Source organism: Mus caroli, chromosome 2 (genome assembly GCF_900094665.2).
Source record: "Mus caroli chromosome 2, CAROLI_EIJ_v1.1, whole genome shotgun sequence".
Taxonomy (NCBI): domain Eukaryota; kingdom Metazoa; phylum Chordata; class Mammalia; order Rodentia; family Muridae; genus Mus; species Mus caroli.
Genome location: NC_034571.1, coordinates 27,308,332 through 27,318,619, shown reverse-complemented (window position 1 = coordinate 27,318,619; position 10,288 = coordinate 27,308,332). Strand labels below are relative to the sequence as shown.

At 51.2% G+C, this 10,288-nt stretch overlaps 1 protein-coding gene across 3 annotated transcripts in view; it reads right to left on the bottom strand.

The window, feature by feature from the left end:
- Window positions 1-10,288, bottom strand: part of Hmcn2 (hemicentin 2) — a 147,109-nt gene that overhangs the window by 19,132 nt on the left and 117,689 nt on the right. For all 3 annotated transcript variants that reach the window (XM_021181028.2, XM_029474451.1, XM_029474452.1), the window contains 5 exons: window positions 9,282-9,472; window positions 8,174-8,387; window positions 6,857-6,991; window positions 5,770-5,960; window positions 3,297-3,378 (listed from right to left, as the gene is read on the bottom strand). In XM_021181028.2, coding sequence (XP_021036687.1) covers window positions 3,297-3,378; window positions 5,770-5,960; window positions 6,857-6,991; window positions 8,174-8,387; window positions 9,282-9,472 — 813 coding nt within the window. The remainder of the gene's footprint in view (window positions 1-3,296; window positions 3,379-5,769; window positions 5,961-6,856; window positions 6,992-8,173; window positions 8,388-9,281; window positions 9,473-10,288) is intronic.

Sequence of the window (10,288 nt, the reverse complement as noted above, 5' to 3'; positions counted from 1 at the left end):
TTTTTTTTTTTTTTCTGCTGCCGTATGAAGGTTTCTGGCTGTTCTGAGTAAGCATGGGACACACTCAGCTTCGTCTGTTATCAGGTCTACCCCATCCCTGACAAAAGAGCCTGACAAACTCAGAATAAAGGGAGCCCTGGGCAGGACAGACAGTTGCCCTCACATCAGATGGACAGGACAGATGCTCTCCACCCAAACTGTAGTGTAGGCTGGTGAGGACGGTGGCTTTCTAGGGTGGCTGCTGAGTCAGCAAGCAGGGCGAGGCACAGTTGCCAAAGGATGGACAGGAAGGAAGAGAACTCTGTTCATATGTGACACACAAAAGAGCCCACTCGGGGACAACTCTACAGAAGCTACGTGAAATCCACCAGAATTCAAAACCAAGCTGTCAGCCAGGAGGTGGTGGCGCACGCCTTTAGTCCCAGAATTCGGGAGGCAGAGGCAGGTGGATCTCAGAATTCAAGGCCAGCCTGGTCTACAGAGTGAGTTCTAGGACAGCCAGGGCCACACAGAGAAAGCCTGTCTTGAAAAACCAAAAAACCAAACCAAACAACAACAAAACAAGCTAGTGAGGCCACAGGGCATAAGATCAAGTTAGAAAAACCCAGGGTGGGCTGAGAAGTTGCCGCAGGTAAGAGCTCAAGCCTTACCTCGGAATTGATCATTACATCAGCCTCAGGCCCAGCACTCCTCTGGTGAGATCAGCTAGAAGCCTGCAGGCCAGTCAGCCTAGAGCTTACAAGACAGAGAGAGAACCAACTCCCCAAATTTGTCCTCTGACTTCCAAGGGCTGGGCCTGCAGTTCGCCAGGCCTGTAGCTCGTCCGAAGTTAGAATGCTTCATTAGCATAGCATGCAAACAGCCTTGGGTTCAATCTCCCAAGCTGAATATAGTGTGGTGGAGCAGGCCTGTAACCCTTGTACTCTGAGGTAGAGACAGAAAGATTGTGAGTTCAAGACCCTGTGACCTCCCCCACCCCAATCAAATCATCTGTTAATATCTGCACTAGCAATGAAAGCCCCCAAATAAAGCAATTTTAGGCAAAATAAGAAATACTTAGTGATCAGTTTAGCAAACAAGTATAGAGGCTTGGTTTGACCACCATTCTGCATCTGGTGAGAAATTAAGAAACAGCCCAAAACAGCCGGAGTCCAGATGAAAAAGAAAAACACGTTGAAGACTACACCCTTACCTCACTTAAAAATTAACTCAGACTGGATCATAGGCCCCATGTGAGAACCATAGTTATGAAAATTGTAGACAAAAATACAATCTAAGGTGGGCTGACTCAGTGGTTAAGAGCACTTGTCTGTTCTTCCAGAGGACCTGGGTTTAAGTCCCAGCATCCACTTGGCGGCTCACAACTGTCTCTGACTCCAGTTCAGGAATCTGACACGCTCTCACAGACATGCATGCAGACAAAACACCAAAGTACATAAAATTAAAAAACGTAATCTAGGATAGACAGCTGTGTGTGTGTGTGTGTGTGTGTGTGTGTGTGTGTGTACCCACGCGCGCTCATGCATGCATGCACATGGTGCTCAGAGATCAGCGTCAGTTGCTGTCCACCTTGTTTACTGAGGCAGGGACTTTTCATTGGCCTGGAGCTTGTCTGTTAGGTTGGCCTGGTTGTTCAGTAAGCCCTGGGCATCCATATCCTGCCATTGCCCAGCACTGGGGTTACAAATGCATGCCACACAGTGAGTTCTAACATTGTTTTTAAATTTGTTTACTCATTTACCCATGCGTCTGCCGTGGTGTGTGTGTGTGTGTGGAGGCCAGAAGACAACTTGTAAGAGTCAAATCTCAGCTTCCGCTGGGCAAAGTCCTCAGATTGAACTTAGGCGGTTGGGCTGGGAAGCAAGTCTCTCATATACTGAGCCATCTCAGCAGCCCCCACTGGACTTTTTAAATGTCACTCCTCGGGAGCAAATTTGGGCCTTCATGCAAGCTTTTTATTGACTATTTCATTGCCTCAGCCCCCTGAGGACTTAAAAAAAAAAGGTAAACATATAATCCAAGAAGTACAAAGTTGATTAAGTATGGACTGTCCCCAATTTTACATTTTAGCCTTTCTTGAAAGGTTTTGTTAAGAAAAAGCACAGACAGCTGGGCATGGTGGCGCACGCCTTTAATCCCAGCACTCGGGAGGCAGAGGCAGATGGATTTCTGAGTTCGAGGCCAGCCTGGGCTACAGAGTGAGTTCCATGACAGCTACGACTACACAGAGAAACCCTGTCTCAGAAAACCAAAAAAAAAAAAAAGAAAGAAAAGAAAAAGCACAGACAAGCTGTAGACTGGGAGAAAGAGAATTCATAGCTCAAAGAAGCCAGAACCAAGAAGACTGCCTGGAATCCCATTGTTGTGAAAGTTCCAGAAGAGGAAATCTGGAGAAACACCAAGCAGGCCACTGGTGGGGCTGGGGCTAGTCTGCAGACAACAGGACCACAGGCGGGGCGGTCCCCAGGCTGATAGGAATGTGCCCTGTAGGGCAGTGGTCCTGCTTGCACAACTCCATGATTGTAGCAGAGAAGTACTTCTTTTTCTTTTGAAAAGATTTATTTTAAATTATGTGTATGTGTGTGTAGCTGTGACTGAGTGTGTGTGCTCTTTCCCAGGCAATCCAGTTAAAACAGTGAGCTGCAGATTCCCTGGGGGACCTTGCCTCAGAACAGAAAGCTGGAAAGCAAGAGTGGAAGACCCCTAATGTCCACCTCTGGCCTCACATTCTCATGCATGGGTGAGCATCCCCCCCACACCTCCCCAACACACACAAAATACTTTCTGTAAAATTCCTGAGATCCTGTGGCTCAGATAGTGCTAAGCAAGCTCTGAGCTGTGTCTCCAGTGGAAGAGCTGCCACTTTAGCCTCAAAGGCAGTTTTGAGTCTTGATTGGAAACAACAATAAGGGCTGGTGAGATGGCTCAGTGATCAAGAGCACTGACTGCTCTTCCGAAGGTCCTGAGTTCAAATCCCAGCAACCACATGGTGGCTCACAACCATCCGTAATGAGATCTGGCGCCCTCTTCTGGAGTGTCTGAAGACAGCTACAGTGTACTTACATATAATAAAGAAATAAATCTTTAAAAGAAAGAAAGAAAGAGAGAGAGAAAGAAAGAAACAACAATAAAAATAATAGCAACATTTGTGTCAGCCTGAACCTGGGTTACATGGGATATGTTTCTCTGGGCTTCTGCCACATAATGAACCATACCCAGCCATACCCAGCCACAGCTGGCCCTGTGTGCCCATATCACCTGATTCTCCACCTGCTAGGGACAGAGCTGAAACTCACTCTGAAGCACAACTGTCACCACTTTCTTCACGGTGCCCATCTCGTTCATGGCCAGGCATTGGTACCGTCCCGCGTCGTCCATCTGCAGGTGGCAAGGGGGGTGGCGCAGGTGCTTAGGTGAGGAGGAGGGTCAGTTGGGCACACATAGATAACTGTACTGAGACTTGTCTGGCCAGGAAGGGGTGTAAGGTGGATGGTGGACAGGGAAACAAGAATCCTGAAAGCAGTGAGGGCCCCTGAGGCCATTCGTCAGCTATTCAGAGAATCCAATCCCTCTGCACTCGGAAGCCAGAGGTGAGGAAGGGCAGAGTTTGTTGCCCTGGGCAGAGTACATTCCGATTTTCCTTTTCCAGACTGTCTATGCGAACTGTTGTTAGTGCTCTGCCATAGAGATTTGGATGAGCACAGTTAAAAATCATTTATGTATTTATTGTTTATTAGGTGTGTGTGTGTGTGTGTGTGTGTGTGTGTATGTGTGTGTGTGTACACACGTTCAAGCACGTGGAGGCCAGAGGCCACCTTTGGGAGTCATTCCTTAGCTCCTATCTATCTGCCTTGTTCTCTTTGGCCTGGAACTCAATAAGTCAGCTAGGCTTGGTGGGTCATGGGGCAAAGGGCCATCCTGTCTGTTTCCCCAGGGCTTGGATTATTTGAGCTCCCAGACTCAGCTTTTTAGAGCTGGATTCCTGGGGTCAAACGCCAGTCTTCTGGAACCATGGCAAACACTTTGCTGACTGAGCCATCTCCGCAGGCCATGCCTGGTACATTTTAAAGCCTAGGACTCAGGTGTTTGCACTAGAAGGTGCCACTTACGGGGTCTCCAGCACCAGCACACAGGGGCTTTAGCACAGTAATAGCTCCGTGGCTAAGGACGCTGTGCACACGGGGCCCTGTCCGTGACTAATCTGCGGTGATGCAGAGAGACACCTTCATTCTCTTCCTGTCATTGCTGCTAGATTTGTTTTATTTTATTTTTAAAAGCAGAACATGGTGACACATGCCTTTAATACCAGTACTCAAGAGGCACAGGCAGGCAGATGTATAGAGTTCAAGGCCAGCATCTTCTACATAGTGAGTTCCAAGGCAGCCAAGGCTCCATAGTGAGACCCTGTCTCAAAAAAACCAAACCAAACCACCAACAAAACACCCCCACCCCCCCACCCCCAAAACTAAAATAAACTCTCTCTCTCTCTCTCTCTCTCTCTTTCTCTCTCATTTCTCTGTATAGCCCCGGCTGTCCTGGAACTCACTCTGTAGACCAGGCTGGCCTCAAACTCAAAAGACCCCACCTGTCCTGAGGAGGTATCTATCCAAGAGGTAGCTCCTGCTGAGGGTAGAGATCTGGAGGCCAGATCCTCACGGGCGGAGTCTGTCACTACTACATTATCATATCTCTGGAGATTCAGTTTCCCAGTCTCTAAAAGAGCTGGGCAGTGGTGGCCCACGCCTATAATCCCAGCACTTGGGAGGCAAAAACAGGCAAATCTTTGAGTTCAAGGCAAGCCAGGTCTACACAGAGAAACTCTGTCTTGAACCCCCACCCCCACCCCCAACAATAACAACAAGCAGCAAGCAAACAACAACAATAACAAAAAAGCCAATCTCTCAAAGAATACGAGCTACTAGAACTGTTGCAGGTGTCCCCGGGACTGTGCAGGTGTCCCCGGGACTGTGCAGGTGTCCCCTGTACTGTGCAGGTGTCCCCTGTATTGTGCAGGTGTCCCCGGGACTGTGCAGGTGTCCCCAGGACTGTGCAGGTGTCCCCGGGACTATGCAGATGTCCCCGGGACTGTGCAGGTGTTCCCTATACTGTGCAGGTGTCCCCGGGACTATGCAGGTGTCCCCTGTACTGCACAGGTGTCCCCAGCACTGTGCAGGTGTCCCCAGGACTCTCACATGTAGTACACCTCGTGGCACTCATGCTGGTTCAGCAGGGTGGCTGTCACTGCAGCTGCTGTCTCATTACATCTGTCTCTTTTTTAACATGTATTTTTATAATTTTTATTATAAAATTATAAAATTATTTTTTTAATGTACATGTGTTTTGTCTGCATGTATGTCTGTGTGAGGGTGTCAGATCTCCTGAACGAGGAGTTACAGATAGTTGTGAGCTGCCATGTAGGCACTGGGGATTGAACCCTGGTCCTCCGGAGCAGTCAGTGCTTTTAACAGCTGAGCTACCGTTCCAGCCTCACTATACCTGTCTTTAATGACAGTTTGCACGCTTCCTAACTGGGCAGATGCAAAGCGTATGATGACATGCTATCAGGACTGACTGGTCCGTTTCAGTGTGGCTTGCCGCTGGAAGATGGGGTACAGGAGAAGCCTGTGAGGGGAGCTTCCTATAGGGGACAGGCAGGTCAGCCTCCTGCATTCACTGTGGAGGGAAGTTCCTTCTAGACTGTGGAGGGTGGTGCTAACCTAACAATCTTCTAAACCACTGTAAAAAGCATAGGACCGGGCCCCGCCTTGCCTTGGTCCTGAGGATGGTCAGGGAGCCGTTCTGTAGCTGGAAGTGGAGGCGGCTGATGGGCAGTGGAAGGCCATCTTTGGTCCAGTGGATGTCTGGAGCTGGGTCTCCACGAACCACACAGTGTAGCTGGATGCTGCCCCCTACAGGTTCTACCAGGTAAGAGAAGGCCTCCCCTTGTAGGACTGGAGCCTCTGCAAAGGCCAACACAAAAGTAGCCAGGAGTGAAGCACCCCCTGCGGCCCATCATTTCATCAACTCACCACCAAACTCTGTTCAGCTCCTGCCTTCCTGCTGAGCGCTAAAGGAGCCCCTGCTGCCCAGCATGGCTGTGCATAGCCCATGTATTGGGAGGGCCAACAGCTTCTGTGTCATGGGCTGATGCCCATAAACCAGCAGTGGTCACCAAGAACTTGTGCTTTGATGGATTGGTGATGCCTGAGTGTATGCAGGAGGGAATTTGTCTTATATGCGTCTGCCATACTGGTCAGTCCATGCTGATAGATCTCCCCAGCTGCAGATCACACCGCCAGGTACTTTGGAAAAGAACCGTAGGAACAGCTGGGACACCCACTGGACAGAGCTAAGGGCCTCAATTAACTCTCCAGGCACTGCTGGCTGTTCTAGGCTGGGCTCCAGGGTCCCTGAGATTGAATTGATCCAAAGCCACACAGACCCAGTGCCTTGGGTTACACTGCCTCCAACAAGGCCCACCTAAGGCTAAGCAAAAGTCCCAGTGCTCTGAGGGCTTCCTATGCCAAGGGGACAACAGCAGACTGGTAAGCACTGGCCATACTCTATCCCCAGCAGTCTCCTCCTCTTTCCCTGATGCTATCCGGCTGCAGCTGGGACTGTCAAGAGATGGAGTATAAAGTACAGTATAAAGTACAGTTTTCTGCTCTGACCTCCCTCCCCAGGGATGTGTTTACAGAGTAGAACTTGGACCCTGACAGTGTATAAAGTCCCCCTGGGGCTCCCAACATGAACAGGTTAAAGAGTTAGAAGGCAGGAAGCTGGTTTCTTAAACAGCAGGAAGTGAGGAGGGTTATAGGAGGGCCATGGAGGAAGATCACATGCGCTCCCATCCTACCCTTCACGTGGACGAAGCTGACAGCCTGCACACGACCAACTCTGTTCTCGGCCCAGCACGCGTACGTGCCGCTGTCCTCTCTGGTGACGGCTGCCCGCTGCAGTGTGCTGCCCCCGTCCTGCTCAGACACCCCCTCTGTGGTGAAAAGAGAGATGTCCACAACTCTTAGTCTGGAATAAGGGCCTCCATCCTTGGTCACTCTGCCGAGGCCTGTGCATCCAGAAGGTCCTTAACAGGGACACAGAGATGAACGACAGGTTGATTCCCTGTGGGTGGCAGTCTGATTGGGGGTGTGGGGGGAGAGGGGCACAAGCCACAGAGGATCTGGCCAGAGAGTTTGCCTGTTTTGTGATTTCCAGGTAACAGTCAAGGGTTGGCCTTTGGGGGACTATTAGCATAAATAATCAGACAAAAAATTACAGGCCCGTGATCCGAATGCTTGGGAATGAAGATAGTAGGTCTGGGAGCTCAAGGCCAGCCTGGGCTACAAAGAACCCAGTGAATTCTCTGATTGGCTAGACTGACTGGCCAGTAGGCCCTAGAGTTATGCCTGTCTTGCCTTCCCAGTTCTGGGATCACAGATACACGCCACTATATGCAGTTGTTTCTGTGGGTGCTGTGAATTAGAACTCAGGTCCTCTGTAGACACTGCCTTTCCTTTCTGTGGGTCAGACATAGTCTCCATGACAGACACTGCTGTTGTGGGGGAATTTTTTTGGGATGCCAAGTGTATTGCTGGGTTGGGTCATCTTGTCCTTGGTACCCGTGCTTTTCTCTGTGTCATAGAAGTGGCTGGGACATCTACTGCAACTCCCTTGTAAGGCGCACAGAGAAGCCCTGTCTGCAGGTGCACATGAGTGCTCAGTAGACCTGGCCTTACACTTGGGTGATGTACTTTACAGCAGAAAATGCTATTTCCAGGGGAGAGCACCCAGCGATCCACTAACAAAGCAGACATTTGTCAAGTACCTACTGTGTACTCTGAACCCCTTTGTTCCCCTGCTGGGTCTGAGAAGGGGAGACAGAGTTCTCCTATGGGAGCAACATCTAGGGGCAAGAACACAGGCATCCCCCTCCTGACCTGAGGACTCTGGGGCTGAGTCTTCTGTTCAGATGGCCTCTTGCTAGCTCTAACATACAGCTCAGGGCATGCTCACAGGCAGGTTCCCTGTGTTTCCTTGTATAGACTGGACACCCAGGGCCTGAAGGACCGTCTGCCACCCCCCTCTGCTCTACCACACTGGACTTTCAACCCTCCTTCTCCTTCCACCTCCCCAGTCCCACCTCTGGTCACCCCTGACTCCAGGAGATCTAGACCTGTGACAGGCTGGTCGTTGATGGTCCAGCCAATGCGGGGTGTTGGGCTGCCCCTGGCCACACAGCGAAGCCATAGCCTGTCCCCAAGACGCAGGCTTCGGTCCCCAGGCAAGGTGGTGAGGACAGGCAGTGTCAGGATGGTGAGATGCACGCGGCGTCGGGCACGGCCCACGGCATTTTCTGCAGTGCAGATGTATGTGCCTGCATCCTGGCCCTGTGGGGAGGAAGAGGTTCAGGATGGTAACTGCCTCTGCACCTAGCCTGGGCCAGAGCATCCTTGGAGACCCATTCTCTACAGGTTCCTGTGAAGCCTCCAAGCCAGAGAAGCAGAGCCACTCCAGCCAGCAGGAGGCCAAGCCAACTCCCCTGAGGCTAGGCAGGGTGCCTCCATGCCCCAACTTTTAAAAAAATCACCCAAGTTTTGATCACATGACCAGAGCCAAGGGTCCTGTTTCCTGACATCGTACTGAGTGCTGGGCCTTGTGCTCAAGCTGACACATGCCAACTTATTCATGTTTGAAACACCCAAGAGGTGGCTCCTACCACTGGGATCTTTATGGAGAGAACCCAGTGAGTTTCTGAGGGAACATGTTCTGCAGGCGCCTTGAGGCAGGACTAGTGTGCTCCTCACTGCGTTGGGGACAGAGTCTGAGGCTCTGATAACCCCCACAGTCCTGCATCACCACATGGCTGCCAGGGCGTTCAAAGAGTGGCTCCGTTTGCTGTACTGATGATCAAGGGGGCTGGCACCTCAGATCCCCTGCTCAACACCTCCTCCGGAACTGGGAAGACCTTCAGTGCTGAGGTTGGTTGAGACCAGCTAGTCCACTTGGGAGACACTAAGTTGTCACTATGCTTCCCTGGGAGGTGGCCATGTCACTTCAAATCCTGGTCATTTCAAACCTGGATTCTGATTATGGATAGAAGCTATCTTGGGATATCCAGTTGCCTCGGAACCTTGGCTTATCCTTGTGGGTGGGATCCCAACACTGTCCTTCCTTGTTCCCAGGGGCTAACAGGCGTGGGGACAGCCTTGGCCAGCAGGCGGTACTCCACAGCTATTTGCCACGCTAGGGCCACACTCAGTGATCTTGGGCCTGGGCCTCACCTCAGAGTTCTTCACCAGGAGCTCTCCGGAAGGCTGCAGGGTAAACTTCCCCTCAGCTCCAGATACCAGGTGGCCATCCTTTTCCCAGGTAATGGCTGGTTCAGGGCTGCCCTTGGCTGTGCAGGGCAGGAGGGCGTGGGATCCCTCAATGGTGGACAAATCTGGGAGGCCATTCTCAATCACAGGCGGGACTGCAGAGAGATAGATGCTCATTTGGGGCTGGGTTGAGCTGTTATGGGTTTGGCTTCTCTGTGCCAGTGCCTGGTTAGCACTCTGCCCTTAGTAATGTCTCCTACTAACTGCCAAGCCACAGGTTATTGCCTGTGGGCAAGAATGCTCTAAGGATTCCGGGTTTGGCTATGTTATGACCCTGTGATAGCTGTGTGCCCAGGTGTGTACACACAGGTGTATGTGTATGTGTGTGCACACACACAAAATCTTAAAGCACTGTGGTGGGGGCAAAGGCCATGTAGGGCTCCATTAGCACAGGCTCTCTGATATGACAACCTCAGAGAGCATGAGCAGCAAAGCTGGGACATTTCCCTCCCCCACGGACTATTCTAGGGATACAGTGAAGGGCCCAGCCAGGCGCAACTCATTTCATTCATCCAGTTGGCATGCGTCCATGCTGGACAAGCAGGGTCAGGAAGGGCACGGAGCCAGGAGCTGCTCTGGCTTCACAGCAAACCCAACCCTAGTCACAGAGCTGTGGCCATCCAGATATCCTGTCCATAGCCTCAGGGATGGAACATCCACCCTGGGCCTCACTGAATATTCTCTGAAGGCTGAGCAGACATTTGGCAGACTGGAAGGCTCAAACTAAGGAAAAGCCAGCCATATAGCCACTTCTAGGCAGGGGAAACAATTGCTGTCACAAAGTTACAATGAGAGAAGCAAGGCCAGGCAAGCACTCCAGGAGGAGATGGAGAAGGCAGAGGGTGGGTGATTATGCCTGGAGCCAGCCAGACTGTGGACAAGAGAAAGTTCCCTCAGCAGTGCTGGGTAGG